General features: G+C 44.3%; 1 protein-coding gene across 1 annotated transcript; it reads right to left on the reverse strand.

Annotated features, from left to right (window-relative positions):
• Positions 1-3,809: 3,809 nt before the first annotated feature.
• On the reverse strand, positions 3,810-18,145 carry LOC129701182 (PH and SEC7 domain-containing protein 3-like). Its single transcript, XM_055642258.1, has 2 exons — positions 17,972-18,145; positions 3,810-5,925 (listed from the first exon to the last, which is right to left on the reverse strand). Exons 1-2 carry the CDS (start codon positions 18,104-18,106, stop codon positions 5,713-5,715), a joined length of 348 nt encoding a protein of 115 aa, XP_055498233.1. The 5' UTR covers positions 18,107-18,145; the 3' UTR covers positions 3,810-5,712.
• Between the last annotated feature and the right edge of the window lie 819 nt (positions 18,146-18,964).

An 18,964-nucleotide genomic window follows, 5' to 3' on the forward strand; every position in this document is an offset into this window, starting at 1 on the left:
CGTATCCGTGCCGACCAGCGATCCCCACACATGAACACTATCCTACACCCCACATTTGAACACTATATATGGATACAGATATGTAGAATAGACAGAACTATGAGCCAGTTGCAGGTAAATAGGACTAACCCAATATGTCAACTGGATCGACATGGACTTGATGGGCCAAAGGGCCTGTTTCTTTGCTTTACAGCTCCGTGCCTCTATGACAGATCAATATCACATTACACAGGCTGTAATGGTTGGTATGAACACACTAATAAGTCCCCTTGTGTGGGTCGCTTCCCTTGGATGGGTTGAGGCTGTGTTTTAATTTTATACTTGGGTTGATATTTGATTCTGCTTGCCTGGCTGAATATAAGCAAGTTCCTTTCTGTTGCCAGGTTCAGTAAACAATCGATTTGTAAGAAATAAGGACAAATAGATTCAAAAAAACAGCTCGAGTGTGAAAATTCATACCTATGTCCCTTTGCATTACAAATCAGCCTCTCTGGATGTTGGGAGTGCACAGAGACTGTAAACCAGGCGCTTGCAGCTAACTTCTATTCATCCTCAGCTTGTAACCCTTGGCCTTCTCCTCAGGAGAGGCTGCCGAGATCACTTGACTTGTTTAAGAGGTTGTCTATTTAACCACACAACCCTTGAGTGATGTGAGATTAATTCTAAGTGCAGATTTGTAAACAGCTGGCTTGGATTATCGGTTCTGTAACACTTCGTGGGAGAACAAAAAGAAGCTTGTGTGGAAGGATTGAACAAAATGAAAATCGGGGGATCAGTGGCCCAGCTGGACCTGCCGATTGTGACTGGGATATCAAATGAGGTTGCGTCTCACAGACGTAAACATTCAGCAATCATATGTAGGGTTTTACGTATCCACGGAAAACATTTGCCAAAATCCCTCCATGAAGGAAATTCAAATCGGTTTGTCCCAATTCTGCTTTTTCTACAAACTCCGTGCAAGGATTAGTGCACAATGGACGCACCATTAACAATGGTTAGCTCTTTGTGCCAGTCAAGTACAAATTACTTCAGAATTGAAACTAATCGGTCAAGGGCACTGACCATTGAATTCTCCAATTTTAGGTAATAACCCCCGTCCTCTTTCCAGTGCCCCACCAACTCCAGTGTGAATGCGATTCTCTCACCAACTCGCACCCCCCCATACCCTTCCATCTATATCCCTCCCTCTGGCCTTACATTTCACTCCTCTCCTTATCCGACACCTTTTTCTCCCCTTCTCACCTCTAGCCTTTGTCTGCCAACCTAAACCACCATCACCTGTATCCACCTATCACTTGTCCAGCTTTGTCCCACCCCCACTGCTTTTCCAGCTTGCCTCCCCCCCGCACCCCCACGCCCATGACAATCAGCCAGCCATCATCAGTTATTTTCGCCTTTGCGTCTCCTCTGAATGCATCCACGGCTGGAAGATGATGTTCAACCTAGGAATCGCTGAAGCCAATACCACACAGATGGAGGAAAAGGTTGTGATGCTGACCTCCACGTCCTCGTAAAAGAGGAGGGCGTTTTGAGCAAGTTGAACACACACATGGGAGGAGGTGGTCCTGATAGCTGTCCCAACGCCCTTGGGAATTCCTGAGGGAACATCAAGTCCGCAGCAGAATACTAGTGTAGCATGCTGCACAGTCATGCCAGATGCAAGGTAAGTGACGGTGTACCACTCCTCCACCCAGCAGCACACTGCACCAACACCTTTGCCACCATCATAAAGCCCATTGCAGTTAGCAAAGCTCCCTGTCAGCCGCGGCTATACCTCGATAGCAGGCCTGGCTTGTCCGCCGCAAACCGGGAACCTACCTGGAGTCGTCCACGGCTCCTCTCCTGCAAGACCCCAAAGACTGGGAACCAGTGAGGAGGACTGCGACAGCAGCGGATGCTGGACAAAGGGCCGTGTTCAAGATGATGATGGATGGAGGAGAGGATTGATGCTGCCAGGACAACAGGTCTTTAAGGCCAAGATACGACTGCATTCTTAAGAACTTTGAAACTTTGTTGGCGCCAAAAACGTGGCGACCCTTTGTGTACTGTCAAGGTGAAGTCTACTATTACACTCCAATCGTTAGTTTAGTTTAGAGAAAGAGCACGGGAACAGGCCCTTCAGCCCTTCAGGCCCTTCCAAAGACATGGGGGTTTGCAGGCTAAATGGCCTCTGTAAATTGCACCTAACTCAAGAGTGCATTTTAATCCCCTGGACTAACCATGTGCCCTAATTATGTGTTGATGTGGCTCACTGAGTCTGCCCCGACCAGAGATCTACATACACCAGCACCATCCTATATGATAAGAGGGAGAGGATAAGAGGCTATATTTAAGAGGTAGTAAGATGTGGCCCTTGTGGCTAAAGGGATCAGTGGGTATGGAGAGAAGGCAGGTACAGGATACTGTTGGATGATCAGCCATGATCATATTGAATGGCGGTGCAGGCTCGAAGGGCTGAATGGCCTACTCCTGCACCTATTTTCTATGTTTTCTATGATAGGGACAATTTACAATTTTACCAAAGCCAATGAACCTACAAACCTGTATGTCATTGGAGTGAGTGTGGGAGGAAACCAGAGCACCCGGAAGAAAATCACATAGTCACGAGAGCGTACAAACTCCGTACAGACAGCACCCGCAGTCAGGATCAAACCTGGGTCTCCAGCGGTGTGAGGCAGCAACTCTACCGCTGCGCCACCGTGCCACCCTTTGTACTTATCTAGGAGGTTGCTTATCTATAGTATGATTTTACTGGATTGTACGCAAAGAAAGATTTTCACTGTGCTTAGGTACATGTGACAATAAAGTATTATCAAGTTCCTAGATGTGTATTTAAAGAGCCATGAGTTCAAGGCATGGATCCAATGCTGGAACATGGGACTACATTGATAGTTCTTTTTCGATGAAAGCAGACACACGGTTGAGTGAATGTGTTGGAAATATTCCATGATTCTAGAAATACCAGCTCCTGCCCCTGTGATCTCCCCATATTAAAACTACCAATTCTGGATTCAACAATCCCATTCCTCCAAGGGTGGCACAGTAACGCAGCTGGTTGAGCTACTGCCTCAGAGTGCTAGAGGCCCGGGGTTCAATCCAAAGCTCGGGTGCTGTTTCTGTGGAGTTTGCATGTTCTCCCCCGTCACCGCATGGGTTTTCTCTGGGTGATCTGCTTCCTCCCAGATTCCAAAGACATGTGGTTTTGCAAGTTAAATGGCCTCTGTAAATTGCACCTATCTCAAGAGTGCATTTTAATCCTCTGGACTAACCATGTGCCCTAATGATGTGTTTATGTGGCTCAGTATAGATATTGCTTATGTGTTCAGTTTAGTTTAGAGAAACAGCGTGGAAACTAGCACTTTGGCCCACCAAGTCCATGCCAACCAACAACCACCCGCACACTAGTTCTTTCCAACATACTAGTGACAATTTGCAGATGCCAATTAACCGACAAACGTGCCTGTCTTTGGAATGTGGGAGGAAACAGGAGTACCCGGAGAAAACCCACGCGGTCACAGGTAGGGAGAATGTACAAACTCCGTACAGACAGCATCCATAGTTAAGATCGAACCCGGGTCCCTGGCGCTGTAATGCAGCAACACTAATGCTGCGCCACTGATGTGTCTTGGGAGATCTTGCAAATTTGAGACGGTACAAATGTTAGGTTATGATACTTTTGCAAGTCATTCTCTCGTACATCGGTGCCAGCCTGCGTGACTTTTCACACAGTGCACCAGACAGCAGTGCAGCAACTGGAAGGAAAAACTTTGAAGTTACCTTGTAAACAAGAGTCAGGAATCAATATAACATCTAATAGAATTTATTGATGTGAACTCTTGTCTCTCCAAGAGGACAGCATGCAAAAACAAGGAACATTTGCAGCAGAAAGTAAGCTTCCTGCATGCTGTTGTACAGTAAATCTATTATATACAGAAAACATTAAAAAAAATCCACTGGACTATAGAACTGAGTGGAGATGCAACAAGGAACATCAATAAATATCATAACAGCACAGAGAAATACCAAATGTCACTGAGCAGAGACACCAATTTGCCTCTGAAAATGCATGACTTAGCAGATACCACTTTTCACTATAAATTCCATTCCAGCCGTTTATTATCTGCAGACGCAGAAGGTATGAGTGACATTCTGCCAAGCGAGCGTGATGTCATTTCTTTATGGAAAAGAAACGAGCTCTCCACATTCGATGGGATAAAAATGGAGTCCCCAATTAGGCACAGTGCTGTGCTCTTCCTTCAGGTGCGAGACCCCTACTTCATTGGCATGGCGATGGTTAAACTACTGCCTCATTACTATGGGAATTCAATTACAGCTTTGGCTGTCAGGGCAAAATGCAATTTCCTGCTTCAATCAAACGCTCTGTCTGATCAATTCTTCAACAACACTGCCTCTATTAACTTGTCTGACTGATCCCAGAACTTGCCTGCGTGTAAGTGCCTGGAACTAAACAACAAAATGGAAGACAAACGCATATTCTTTAAAAAAAACAATAAAAACAAGTGATCAAGCTACGTGTCCTGTTTAAAGTGCACTATAAATACTAGTTTTTAAAGATACAATCAATAGGGTTCAGATAGTACCTTTGATATATTTGTTATATTCTTGTCAAGGAAACATCATATACAGGTAACAAGTTTGTTTGGCATTCGTAGTAAGCGTAGAATTGGAGCCACGTGATCCTGTCAAAACAGAAAGTGTTTCAAACTATTTTGTTTTCCTAACACTGGAAAGACGACAGCCTCATGGCTCAGTAGCAGCTGTTTTACGTGGGGTGGCTGTGCAGAGAGACTGGGCCACTGGCACGTGGTGTCACTAAATGCTGAAGTAACACTATCGCTAAGTGGCTGACGCGTTAACGACAGGGAGATTCTGCTGCTCTCCTCGCAGCACCAACTGCTTGCGGATACAGATACGGCCGCTTCCCAGGAATCACTTCAAGGCAGTGGGCCCCGAGCGATCTATTGATGGTGGCGGCTGGAGGTGGACGGAGGCAGGGTAAATGCAGAGCGAGTAGGAAAGTTCAGGGGTTTACATCCTCCACTTGCATAGAGGAGAAGTAATCGAGGACCCAGCCAACAGCACACAAAAGAAATGCTTCTCGCCGATTTCAGGAAAGCTACACTGAACAAAGCCAAGTTTCTTTACAAAATAAAAAAACATCCAGAGAAATCTTCACTTCACTCCACTCCACTTTCTTTTGTGAGTGTTTGACAACTTAAAATAATTTAAGCCATTAGAAATGACAAAATAAAGAACTGCAAATGACAGCAGCCACCTTGCTCCCAACTTCATATGCGCACGTCACTGAAATGCAGCCTGTGCCATCTCCCTGGCTTGGAGATGACACATACCTGTTTGCAGGCTGGCAATCATTGATAGCCACCTAGTGTAAACCTTGGACTGAAAGACCTTTAACAGTTTCTAAAATAGCAGGCCAACACATAGGAGTGTGTCTCTTTAAGGCAATATTTAAAAAAAAAAGTCAACCTACAAACAACCAAAAAATATATATTAAAAACTATTGGAGTGTCTGCAAAGGAAGGACAAGCGTATCAGTCACATACTCACAATTTCTGTTACCAAAAAGTTGACATCTAAATAATATTTTGCACAAAAATATACAAGTCACAGATTGCGTCACTTGGTTACGTTTGGGTGACTGGGGTTGGGAGATGTCTTCCTGCTGTGGAGTTAAGACTTCTGCTTGTTGTTGGCTGTATCGGGCCTGTGGTCTTTTCTTTCCGAGACATTGCGCTTGACTTTTGCATTTACGGGTTGCATCTCTTGGTTGAGTGATGGGCTGGAGTGTGACTTCTTCATCCCAGCGGCATCATTCTCCATGCTGTTCAGTATCTCGGGCCCCCCATCCTTCAGGAGCTGAACATAGGTCTCGTACCGAGTTTTCTGCAACAGAAAGACGGCATGGTAGTGAGTGCATGGACAGAAGGCTTCACTAATTAAGGTATTACGTTGGCGCACCGGTAGAGGTGCCGTCTTACAATGCCAGAGATCCGGGTTCAATCCTGACTATCGGTGCTGTTTGTACAGAGTTTGTACTTTCTCCCCGTGGTAACGTGGGTTCTCTCCGGATGCTCCAGCTTTCTCCTGCACTCCAAAGAAGTACAGGTTTATAGGTTAATTGGCTCGGAAAAATTGTAAATTGTTTCGAGTGGGGAGGGTAGTGCTAATGGATGGGGTGATCATTGGTCGGCACGGTCTTGGTGGGCCGAAGGGCCTGTTTCCGCACTGTATCTCTGAACTAAGCTGCTGCAATGGTGTCGGCTGCATCCATCGGAACGTAGATGGTAACCATCAAAAACATCTTTATCTGCTCCCCCTTGAAGAATGAGGGTTAAGCCACTGATACTCTATCTTTTACCATCTTCATCTGCATCCATTCATCAGGTAGCAACAGCTATATCAACGGTAGGCGGCGCGGCTCTGGCCAGCAGCGGCCTCTGCAGCCTGTCCGCGTTTTTATTATTTTTGTCTGTGTTTTTATGTAGTGTTTGTTATTTTATGTTGGGGGTGTGTGTGTGTGGGGGGGGTGGGGGTGGGGTGGGGGGGGGGGGGGAAACTTTTTGAATCTCTCCCTGCACTGAGACCCGACCAACGAGGAGCGGCCTCCAACAGGAAGAGACCGGGGACTCAGGTGTCGACTCACCTCACCGTGGCGGAGCTGGCCGGGTCCGGAGCGGTGGAGGAGCGCTGCTGCTGTGGTGCTGTGCCGGAGAGTCGGAGGCTCTCTACTTTCTGTGGACGACCCGCCGAGCCCGTGGGCTCCCTGGGGGGGAGACCGCTTTTCGGGGCTTCTCGGTGGCACTTCTCCCAAAGAGTTGCAGGTTTCGAAGAGCTCCTGGAGCGGGGCCTCGGAAAAATTGTAAATTGACTTTGCGAGCGGGGACCGGGGTAGTGCTAATCAAGGATGTGGGTGCATCACCCGGCGGCACGGTCAATTGGTGGGACAATCGCCAAGGGCCAGCCGGGGGCTATGACTGTATCTCTGAACTAAGGGGCTGCAATGGCAGTGGAGAGATACTGCATATTGGCCTTCCAACGTAGTTATGGTAACCATCAAAAACATCTTTATCTGCTCCCCCTTGAAGAATGAGGGTTAAGCCACTGATACTCTTATCTTTTACCATCTTCGTCTGCATCCATTCATCAGGTAGCAACAGCTATATCATAATGCTCTTGCAAACAGAGGTACATGAGTTATTAAAATGTTATATCATTCTGGGACATGTTATGAAACCTTCCAACCGTGGGAGATGAAGATGCCATGATTGATGTTACTCAGGAAATACTTTGGGACAATCCATTAACACGACTTCTTCTCGCCTTTAAGCCATCGCCAAGCTGATTTGATGCACACCATTTTGTGCAAACTAAACAGGTAGGGTCCTGTTTAGGTGACAGGATGATTGGCCCTTGCTCTACAGTGTTGAGTAAGGAGAGATCATCTACTCGTAAGTTTATGCTTGAGTACAAGATGCCACTCGACTGTGGTTCAATAAGATGCCCAGACATAGTCTCAAGGTTCAAACATGAACAATGTCTGGGAAGGGGGCAGCCGACAACACTTGTGCAATTGTATCCCAGGCGCTTGAGTCAGATCAGAAAGTCATTGTACTGTGATGGCACAGTGATTAGATTACTGGAGTATTAAACGGGCGGGGGGTGGGGGTGGTTGGCAGGTGGGTTGAAGAGCTGGTGGTGATGTTCCCAACTATGATAAAGACCACAAGCTTCTGAACTTTATGGACATGGGAGCATTATTTTTACACTATCAATATCTATTTATTTGTACGTTTTAATATATATGCTGAACTTTATTTTGGTGTTTATTATGGGTTTTACAGTATGGGTATACTATGTTTACATATCTGTTGTGCTGCAGCAAGTAAGAATGCAATTGTTCCGTTAGGGACATATGACGATAAAACACTCTTGATTCTGACAAGGTCCAACTCATTGCACCGCACCCTTACTCCCTCCAGCCACCCATCTCCCTTTCTCATTTACCCGGCATTCTTTCTAAATCCAGTTCATTTCCCCTCTCTGCCTTCTCCACCTGCTTAACGTTCAACCCTCCTTTCCCAGGATATCCCCAATTTTATTCTCCCCTGACCCTGTTCCATCTACCCATCATCCCTCCCTCTGAGTCTACATTCCACTCCCTGCCTTCATTGCCTATCAGATGTCACCATTCCCATTCCTTTGTCTTCTCCACTTATCGCCTCTGGCCTTGGATACTATCTCCATCCTTCTCTCTCCCAACTGACATCAACTTCTTGTTACCTGGATCCATCTATTATTAGCCAGCTCTTGCATTTACCCCCACCTTCCCAAGAGGGCTAGAATACAAAAACACGGATGTAATGTGGAGGCTCTTTAATGAGCTGGTCAGCATTTGGAGTATCGTGTGCAATTTTGAGCACCATATCTGAGGAAGGATGTGCTGGCCCCCTAGAGAGGGTTCAGAGGAGGTTTACAAGAATGAGCCCAGGAATGAGTGGTTAACATTTGATGAGCGTTTGATGGCACTGGGCCTGAACTCGCTGGAGTTTAGAAGAATGAGGTGGAACCTCATTGAAATGTACCAAATAGTGAAAGTCTTGGATGGAGTAGATGCGGAGAGAATGTTTCCACTAGTGGGAGAGTCTAGTACGAGAGGTCATAGCCTCAGAATTAAAGGACATTCTTCGGGAAGTAGATGAGGAGGAATTTATTTAGTCTGAGGGTGGCAAATTCATTGCCACAGAAAGCTGTGGAGGCCAAGGATATTTTTAAGGCTTCTTCTTCTTCTTCTTCTTCTTCTTGTGTGTGGCGTGCACAGCCTAAAGTTGTAGGGCAACTTGTTTTATTTGATCTTATTTGATTGTGCACGCCGGGTTGATTGCATTTGTCGAAACAGGGCGGACCACGTGAAGGTTGCAATCTCCCACCCCTTTTTAAAGCTGAGATAGATAAATTCTTGATTAGTACGGGTGTCAGAGGTTATGGGGAGAAGGCAGGAGAATGGGGTTAGGAGTGAGAAATGAATCAGCCATGATTGAATGGCGGAGTAGACTTGATGGGCTGAATGGCGTAATTCTGCTCCTATAACATGTGACCATCACAAGTCTGAAGAAGGGTCCCCCACCTGAAACATGGTCTGTCCATTTCCACCCACAGATTTCCTGACCCGCTGAGTTCACCTGGCATTTTGTTTATTACTCAAGCCACCCTATTATTTTACTTTGGAGATACAGTGTGGAAACAGGCCCTTCGGCCCACCGAGTTGACTCCAACCAGTGATCACCACATACACTAGCACTATCCTACACACCAAGGACATTTTGTTTTTACAGAAGACAATGAACCCACAAATCAGTAGGTCTTTGCTGTGTAGGAGGAAACCAGAGCACCCGGAGAAAACTCACGCTGTCACTGGGAGAATGTACAAACTCTGTGCAGACAGCGCCCGTAGTCAGGATCGTACCTGAGTCTCTGGCGCTGTAAGGCAGAAAGTCACAAGCAATAAGGGATGGGGTGTTAAGGGCCAACCTTGCTAGCGACAATCGCATGAATAAATTTTAATCGGATGACCAGTGAAGCCAGAATATTCTGTCCAATGGAACCAATAAGAAGAGTGGTGTAAAGAACAAGGTTCTGAAACCTAGTTGAAAAGCTCCAGCAGATATAGAGATCCCAGAATTAGGCCATTCAGCCCATCTAGTCTACTCCGCCAATCAATCATGACTGATCTATCTCTCCCTCCTAACCCCATTCTCCTGCCTTCTCCCCATAACCTCTGACACCCGTATTAATCAATAATCAATCTATCTCAGCCTTAAATATATCCTCTGACTGCCTCCACAGCCTTCTATGGCAATGAATGCCACAGATTCACCATCCGCTGACGAAAGAAATTCCACCTCATCTCCTTCCTAAAAGAACGTTCTTTAATTCGGAGACTATGACCTCTAGTCCTAGACTCTCCCACTAGTGGAGACATCCTCTCCACATCCACTATATATCCAAGCCTTCAATGCATCTTTGCTATGAGAATGAGTTTGGATTGGGCTTTTATCTAAACATAGAAACATAGAAAATAGGTGCAGGAGTAGGCCATTCGGCCCTTCGAGCCTGCACCGCCATTCAATATGATCATGGCTGAACATCCAACTCAGTATCCTGTTCCTGCCTTCTCTCCATACCCCCTGATCCCTTTAGCCACAAGGGCCACATCTAACTCCCTCTTAAATATATCTACAAGTGAGGCTGAATATGGTGCGCCAGAGAATAATTATTAAAGAATAAAAATGAAAGAATTGTGACGTTGCAGCTACACTAATAAAAATAAGTGGCAACTTCTATTCAAATGAGTTTAAATCTTCAAATGGATCTTCAAATCTCTTCTCACCGGTAATACATTTTGCTGCTCTCATCCGTGGAGTTGAGAGAGAGGGAAATGTGAAAGGAATTAATTTTAATGCTGTAAAGGAACATACACAACCCAGCAATCATTCATCTCGCTAAACCCACAGCTGATTTCTTCATTGCCGGGTATACTCCGCTGCATGGAATACAAATGGTGTCAGTTCTTCTAATAATGCTGAAGAATTTCATGCATTCAATTCCTTTATCAAACTCATCAGTCAATAACTTAATTACCATTGTAGTGCATCAAGGAGCTGCTGAATAAATGTTGATAATTACTAATGTTGCTGTTTGCACTTCGGGCTCAGATTAATCAAAGAATAATTCCCCCTGATGCCCCTGGAGACAGCTATAGATTTTGATACAAACAAATGGACCTTTGTGGCTTGCACTTGTCTGCTGATTATCAGGAGTCTAGAGCTGGTATATGCTTCCCCTCAAAGTCAGTGCTCCAATGTTTAGTTTAGTTTAGTTTATTGTCACATGTACCAAGGTACAGTGAAAAGCTTTTGTTGCATGCTAATCAGTCAGCGGAAAGCCAATACATGATTACAATCAACCGCGGTGGACAGACACGTGATATAGGGAATAACGTGAATAACGTTTAATGCAAGATGAAGTCCAGTAAATTCTGGTCAAATATAGTCTGAGCGTCCTCATTGAGGTGAAAATCAAAGAAAGGTAATAAATCGAGCTGGTTTTCTCTGACAAGGTGAGAAAATTGAGAAGTTAACGGAGCTACACCCAAGAGATGATACCTTGACTCCAATGTATCAATTAAGTCATAGTTCCACGTCCCATCACCTATCCATATTCTCCAGTGATGTTGAGATGAACTAAGCCTCTGTGCTTTGAGAGTAATAAATCTGGAGGTGTAAACGCAAAGAACTGCAGATGCTGGTTTACAGAAAAAGACCCAAATCGCTGGAGTAACTCAGCGGATCAGGCAGCATCACTGGAGAACATGGATAGGCAAAGTTTTAGTTCGGGATCCTTCTTCAGAAAGGTGAATGCTTCCATTAGTCTACTTTCCAAATATGAGATGTTTATTATAGTCAGGAAAGATGAATTAACCCAAGGAAAGGACATTGTTTGTATTGCGCGATTCATGATTCCTGGAGAATGCTCTAGATATATATTTGCCAATTTTCAAATATGCACAAAAGAAGGAAAATGTGGTGCAACGCACACTTAGAAATTAACTGTTTCAGAACCGGGTGAGGGATGGGTAAAGATATGAAGTAGGTATATCCCTCTCAACTTCTCTTTTTTCTTCTTTATTCTCTTTTTTTTCTTATCTCACTTCACTTCTTTGTTTTCTCCATTGGGCTATACAGCCCCATGGGCTCTTTCTTTTCTATTTCTTCTCGGAGTAACTAATAGGCAGCATCACTACTTTATATAAAATTCTCTTTCTCTCTAGGTGAATGCTTTTCTTCTTCGTTTTTTTATTATAGTAAATTAAAATAAGAAGTTGTACCCAAAAAGGAATTATTTGTATTCATGATTATATTCATTGTAGACTGCTCTACTATATATATATTAAAAAATTTTCAATATGCACAAAAAAGAAAATGTGGAAACGCCCACTTAGAAATTAACTGTTTTCAGAACCGGGTGAGGGATGGGTAAAGATATGAAGTAGGTATATCCCTTTCAACTTCTCTTTTTTCTTCTTTATTCTTCTTTTTTTTCTTATCTCACTTCACTTCTTTGTTTTCTCCATTGGGCTATACAGCCCCATGGGCTCTTTCTTTTCTATTTCTTCTCGAACTAATAATATCACTACTTTATATAATATTCTCTTTCTCTCTATTTCTTGCTTTTCTTACTCGTTTTTTTTACTATTAAATTTAAAATAAGAAGTTGTACACAAAATGTAATATGTTATTCATGTCATATTATTCTCGTTGTTCTCATGCCATTATCCAGCTGCACCCTGTACTACTCGCCAGAGTTGTTCTTTCTGTTAGAGTGCTTGCATCTTTATCACTCTTTGGTTGACAGATTTCCTGCTGAATTACTGACTTTATTTATTAATTGGTGGCCATTACATTCCTATGGGGCCTAATGTCTACCTTTCTCACGAGTGGCAATATCTGTACGTTAATCCAATTGAACTATTTCAAGGCTTCAGCAGGTCATGCAGCATCAGCAGAAAGACCAGAAAGGGTGGCATTTTCAATGGCGCAGTGGTAAAGTTGCTTCCTTACAGCGTTAGAGACATGGGTTCGATCCCGACTACGGGTGCTGTCTATACGGAGTTTGCACGTTCTCCTTGTGATGGCGTGGGTTTTCTCCGGGTGCTCTTGCTACCTCCCACAGCCCAAAGACGTGCAGGTTTGTAGGTTAATTAGCTTCTGTAAATTGTCCCTAGAGCATAGGGTAGAACCACTGTACAAGGTGATTGTTGGTCGGCGATAGTTTTCACGCCGTGTCTCTAAACCACTTTGAAAATCTAAACCCTTCATTGATTCTGATCTGAAATGTTAACTCTGTTTTTCTCTCCACAGATTCTGACAGACCTTTGAGTGTTCCCAAAGTTTTTTGTTTTATTTCAGATTTCCAGCATCCAGAGTTTTTTGCTTTTCCTTTCAAGAACTCCGTCAGTTCACCTCACTGCTGGCTTAATTGAGCCCATCTGGTACAACCTCCCAGTGCCGGGATTATACTCATAAATCTGAAAACCACTGTATGGTGACATCGATATTTCTTTGTGAAGCAGGTAATGCCATTCACACACATAGCCTGAGCCAATGCTATAAAATGAACAAGTTGCATCGTGCCTTTTGTCGGAGATGCTCAGCACACAACGTAAACGGGAGGGAGCTGGAGACGTCGGATGTGAGGAGTGTGGGCCAGTGGGAGGGTGAACCGGGGCATTGTCTCAAGTGCCTTCAAGGTTGGCTGATGCAGGCGCTCCCGGGACACACAGATGGCCACAGTGAGTAGTGAACAATGGATGGCCAACTCCTCAATGGGAAGCTGGTTCTGGCTCGGTTGAGGAAGCGAGGAGGAGGAGGCGGAGTGTTCATTAGTTCATAAGTTATATGGAGACAATTTGTCATTTGGCCCATCAAGTCTACTCCACCATTCAATTATGGCTGATCTATCTTTCCATCAACCCCTTTCTCCCCATAACCCTTGACACCCGTACTAATCAAGAGTCTGTCAATCTCCGCCTTTAAAATACCCATTGACTTGGCCTCCAAGGCCGTCTGTGGCAATGACGTCCACAGATTCTCCACCCTCTGACTACGGATTTACCATTCTTTGACTGTGGGAACTCTGCTGAATTTTGAATTGGTTGGACCCTCTTGTAACATCCCATGATCTGGAGTAAGCAACATCTCCAAGTGAACCAAAAATACAACATCAATTGCAAGTTGTTGTTTTTTCTTCTGCTTTCAGTACATCAAGTAAAATGTCAATTCAGTTTTCATCCGAATAAAAACTGTAACGCAAAGCAACATCACGACAACATCATATGGCTAATGCTCGGCTGATTATAGTTCTTGCCCTTCAGTCTGACTCAAATGAATGGTTGCCAGAATTATGAATTCACCCTGTCGATCATTTCACAAACACCATTCTACAGTAAAAGGTCAGCAGATCCAAAGTAAATCTAACAAACTGCAAGTGGCTGTCTCATATTCATGATTCATATTCATATTCACAGTCCTGTGCTCAATTCTTTTATGTGCAAATTACATTGTGTTAAATGTCCTTCCCCATTTTTCAAAGTCCAATTTAAATTGCATTCTCTAATTGCAGTTTGATTATTGAAGACAATATCCTAAGGAGACGGCAAGGTCTACAAGGTTAACTTTTAATAAGAAGTGTAGGAGGTAAAATTGGGCATGGTTTCCATTCTAGGCTGTGTTGTGGGGCTTCAAGTAAACAATAATCTTAAGCGAAATGTAAACTTGCCGGGTCCAAAGCTCCTCATGACCCTTTTGCCAAAATGCCTGTGCTCCTTCCCACTGTGTTTAGTTTAGAGATACAGCATGAAAACAGGCCTTTCAGCCTACAGAGATCAGCGATCCATACACTGCTTTTATCCTACACTCGAGAGGGACTTTATCAAAGCCAATTGACCTACAAACCTGCTCATCTTTGGAATGTGGGAGAAAAATGGAGCACCCGGAGAAAACCGATGAACACAGCAAGAACGTGCATAATCTGTACAGTCAGCACCCGTGGTCAGGATTGAACCCGGGTCTCTGATGTGTCTGTAAGTCAGCAACTCTACCGCTGCGCCACCGTGCTGCCCCCACTGTGTGGAATCCAGAAATTAATGGTTTGTGTATAATGAATGCTATCTCAAAATAGCATTCTCTACTTCATCAAAACTTATTGACAGCTAATTCCCGGGAATAGACTAACGATTTAGAGACACATTCAAATTCCAACAGGCAGCTGTGGAGGTTAAATTCAATTGATCAATAATTTAGAATGAAAATCTCGTATCAGTATTACTCGTTATGAAATGGCATTTAATCATATCTCAAACATTAATGTTTTATTAATCTACTCTCTTTACCTTGCCCAGTCTAAATATGAGTCCTGGTTGGATTAAAGGGATATTGAAGACCAATGCCCCCTCATGTCCTCTAGCAAGCTATTCAGCACCTTTACCATGCATCTTTTCAAGGGAAATAAGGGACAGTTAATAGACAGGATTGTCACATTAAGCATTGTGTATAAATTCATGAGGGGACTAGATAGGGTGAATGCTGAGTCTTTTCCCCAGAGAAGGGGAATCCTGAACCAGAGAACATTGGTTTGATTTAATAGGAACCTGAGGGGGCATCTTTTTCATATAGAGGGTAGCGGGTATGTGAAATGAGCTGCCAGAGGAGACAGGTACTATAACAACATTTAAAAGGCATTTGGACGGGCACATGGATAGGAAGAGTTTAGATGTTTATGGGCCAAACGCAGGCAGGTGGAACTAGCACAGATGGGGATCTTGGTTGGCATAGTCAAGTTGGGCTGAATGGCCTGTGTCTGTGCTGTGTGATGTTTTGACTCTATGACTCTAATGCTGAACTAATGGGGATGGATTCTGTGGTGAATTCTGACCCTTCACCAACTTGTTTTGGGGGGAAGGGCGTTGAGTAGTCCTCTGTGCAGATAAACACATCTTTTTCCTATTGTGAGAATTTAGAATTATGTATATTCAATAAAGCATCCCAGATTAATATCGTTAGCACAGTGGGTATTTATTTAGTTTAATACTTTAGTTTAGTGCTTAGTGATACAGCGTAAAAACAGGCCCTTCGGCCCACACCAACCAACAGCCATCCATACATTTATTCTAACCAACACACCAGCGACAATTTACAGAACCAACTAACAAATCTTTGCAATACAGAAGGAAACCAGTGCACCTGGAGAAAACCCATGTGGTCACAGGAAACATGCAAACCCCTACAGACAGCACGTGTAGTCAGGATCGAACCTGGATCTGCGGAACTGTAAGGCAGCAGCTCTACCGTTGCACCACTGTGCTGCCCCTTAGTTTAGTTTAGTTTAGTTTAGAGATACAGCGCGGAAACAGGCCCTTACAGTCCACCGCGTCCGCGCCGGCCAGCGATCCCCGCACATTAACACCATCCTATATTCACTTCGGACAATTTCTATATTTACGAAGCCAATCAACCTACATACCTGTACATCTTTGGAGTGTGGGAGGAAACCGAAGATCTCAGAGAAAACTCACGCAGTTCACGGGGAGAACGTACAAACTCCGTACAGACAGCACCCGTAGTCAGGATCGAACCCGGGGCTCCGGCACTACATTCGCTGTAAGGCAGCAACTCTACCGCTGTGCCACGGTGCTGTTTTTGAATAAACCGGAGTCTTTGAATAAACCAAAGAAAACTTTCCTTCCCTATGTTTATACTCCTTTGGACATGTTGGCTACTTTGTTGTAGAATGTATATCTAATGCCCCTGTTCCACTTAGGAAACCTGAATGGAAACCTCTGGAGACTTTGCGCCCCACCCAAGGTTTCCGTGTGGTTCCCGGAGGTTTTTGTCAGTCTCCCTACCTGCTTCCACTACCTGAAATCTCCAGCAATCACCTGCAACCTCCGGGAACCGCACGGAAACCTTGGGTGGGGCGCAAAGTCTCCAGAGGTTTCCGTTCAGGTTTCCTAAGTGGGACAGGGGCTTAACAATACGCCTATGGTTCTATACATTAGTATATTCGGCATTAAAACACAAGAAGTTCTGTAGATAGACACAAAGTGTTGGAGTAACTTAGCGAGTCAGCCAACAATGTGGAGAAAAAGGATGGGTGGCGTTTTGGGGAGGAACCCTTCTTCAGACAAGAAGGAATTCGATAAGTTTGCGATTGGTAGTCGGGGGGAGGTCTGTTCATAACAAATAATTTTTGATATATATCACATGTGAAAACGTTCAGATTTATTAAGAAATAGAATGATCTAGATTGACATCCACCTGACAATTCAACTCAAGGGAATCATTTTCATAAGAAAATGTTAAGAAAATGTGCATCATTCATCAAAGGAGATCTGGAAATATTGAACAACATTTGACCCTATGCTCAGCCACTGCAATACGGGATAAAGATGCTTCCATAGAACTCAATGTTTTAGATACATCCAAGTGACCTTTGGAGCCATTTCAGAGGACCGGCCACTTAAATGTGGATCCGGATTCATGTGGGGAGGCCACTATGGGCAAAGAGAGTCAGTCACTGTCTAATCATGAGCTGTCCCAGGAGAAGTTCAAGCAAGTGACCCAAAGTGTGCTCATGCTAATAAGTTTAAAGAGACATTCTAATAAAATAATGGGGTGGAGGTGTAATTCCAGAAGAATGGTCGAAAAACGCTGAAGGTTGCAAATTAATATTTTTTTAGAGGTTGACAAATTCTTGATTAGTAAGGATATCAGGGGTTATGGGGAGAAGGCAGGAGAATACAGTTGAGAGGGAAAGATAGATCAGCCACGATTGAAAGGCCTAAATCTATTTAGAACTCATGAAATATGCAGCAATTACATTCACAAACTTGTGTTACTGAGGGTTTTTTTTGTGGCAGTCAAATAGTCAATATGTGAATATAGTTAACTTTACATATCTTTCCTCATTTGTTGCCTTCGCTGCTTCTCACCCCATGGTCACCGGCCGAGGAAGCGCAGCGGTAGAGTTGCTGCCTTACAGTGCTTGCAGCACCGGAGACCCGGGTTCGATCCCGACTATGGGTGCTGTCTGTACAGAGTTTCTACATTCTCCCCGTGATCTGCGTGGGTTTTCGCCGAGATCTTCGGTTTCCTCCCACACTCCAAAGACGTACAGGTATGTAGGTTAATTCGCTTGGTGTATGTGTAAATTGTCCCAAGTGTGTGTAGGATAGTGTAAATGTGCAGGGATCGCAGATCGGTGCAGACTCGGTGGGCGGAAGGGTCTGTTTCCGCGCTGTATCTCAAAACTAAAAAGTATTTATTGCGTGGTTGTCTTGAAGAGACAGTGCAGAACGCTTTATTACAGAACCTACCTCAAATTCCAGGTAGTGTTCCTTCAGTCTGTACTCATCAATTTCCTTGGCTTTGACCTTCTTGTCGGGTGGGTAGGAGCGGTGCTCAGTGAGTTCAGTGGATATCTGCTTCAGCTTGGCCTCATGCGACTTCATCTGGTCTTCCTGCGGCAGAGAATTCAATTAGAAAATCATTACACTCATCAAAATAATCGACAAAAAAAATTAAAACAAGTGTAGGGTGACTGGGTGAAGCTGCTTCATTTCTAATGGCACCTTCTAAAACCATGCAATGTTTGATCATTTTAAATACCGACAATGTGCACAGGGTCTTTTACCCAGAGTAGGGGAATAAAGAACCAAAGGACACAGGTTGAAGGGAAAGATTTACAGCCCCTGAGACCCGGTTTCAATCCTGACTACAGGTGCTTGTGTGTGCGGAGTTGCCCGTTCTCTTTGCGACCACGTGGGCTTTCTCTTGGTGCTCCAGTTTCCTCCTATAGTCCAAATACGTAAAGGTTTGTAGGTTAAATTGTCCCTGGTGTGTAGGATAGTGGTGATAGCAGGGTTATCGCTGGTCAGCGTGGACTCGGTTTGCTGAAGGGCCTGTTTCCATGCTGTATCTCTAAAATCTTTATTATACAGTATAGGGAGGCACGGGAATTGCTGTCATTTCGAGTTGAGACCCTGTACACTGTGTCCTTTTGTCCTGTATGCCCAGTATCCTTTTGCCTCCATCTGGCTGCTTGATCCCCGAGCTTCTCTAGCAGTTTGTGTTTTTGCTCCAGATTCCAGCATCCGCAGGCTTTAGACTTCAGACTTTGGAGATACAGCGCAGAAATAGGCTCTTCGGCCCACTGAGTTCACGTAGATCAGCGATCACCCGTACACTAGCGTCATCCTACGCACTGGGAACAATTTACAATTTACAGAAGCCAATGAACCTACAAACCTCTACGTCTTTGGGGTGTGGGACGAAACCGGAGCACCCGGATTAAAATCACGCGGTCACAG

This window comes from Leucoraja erinacea, chromosome 1 (genome assembly GCF_028641065.1).
Source record: "Leucoraja erinacea ecotype New England chromosome 1, Leri_hhj_1, whole genome shotgun sequence".
NCBI lineage: Eukaryota > Metazoa > Chordata > Chondrichthyes > Rajiformes > Rajidae > Leucoraja > Leucoraja erinaceus.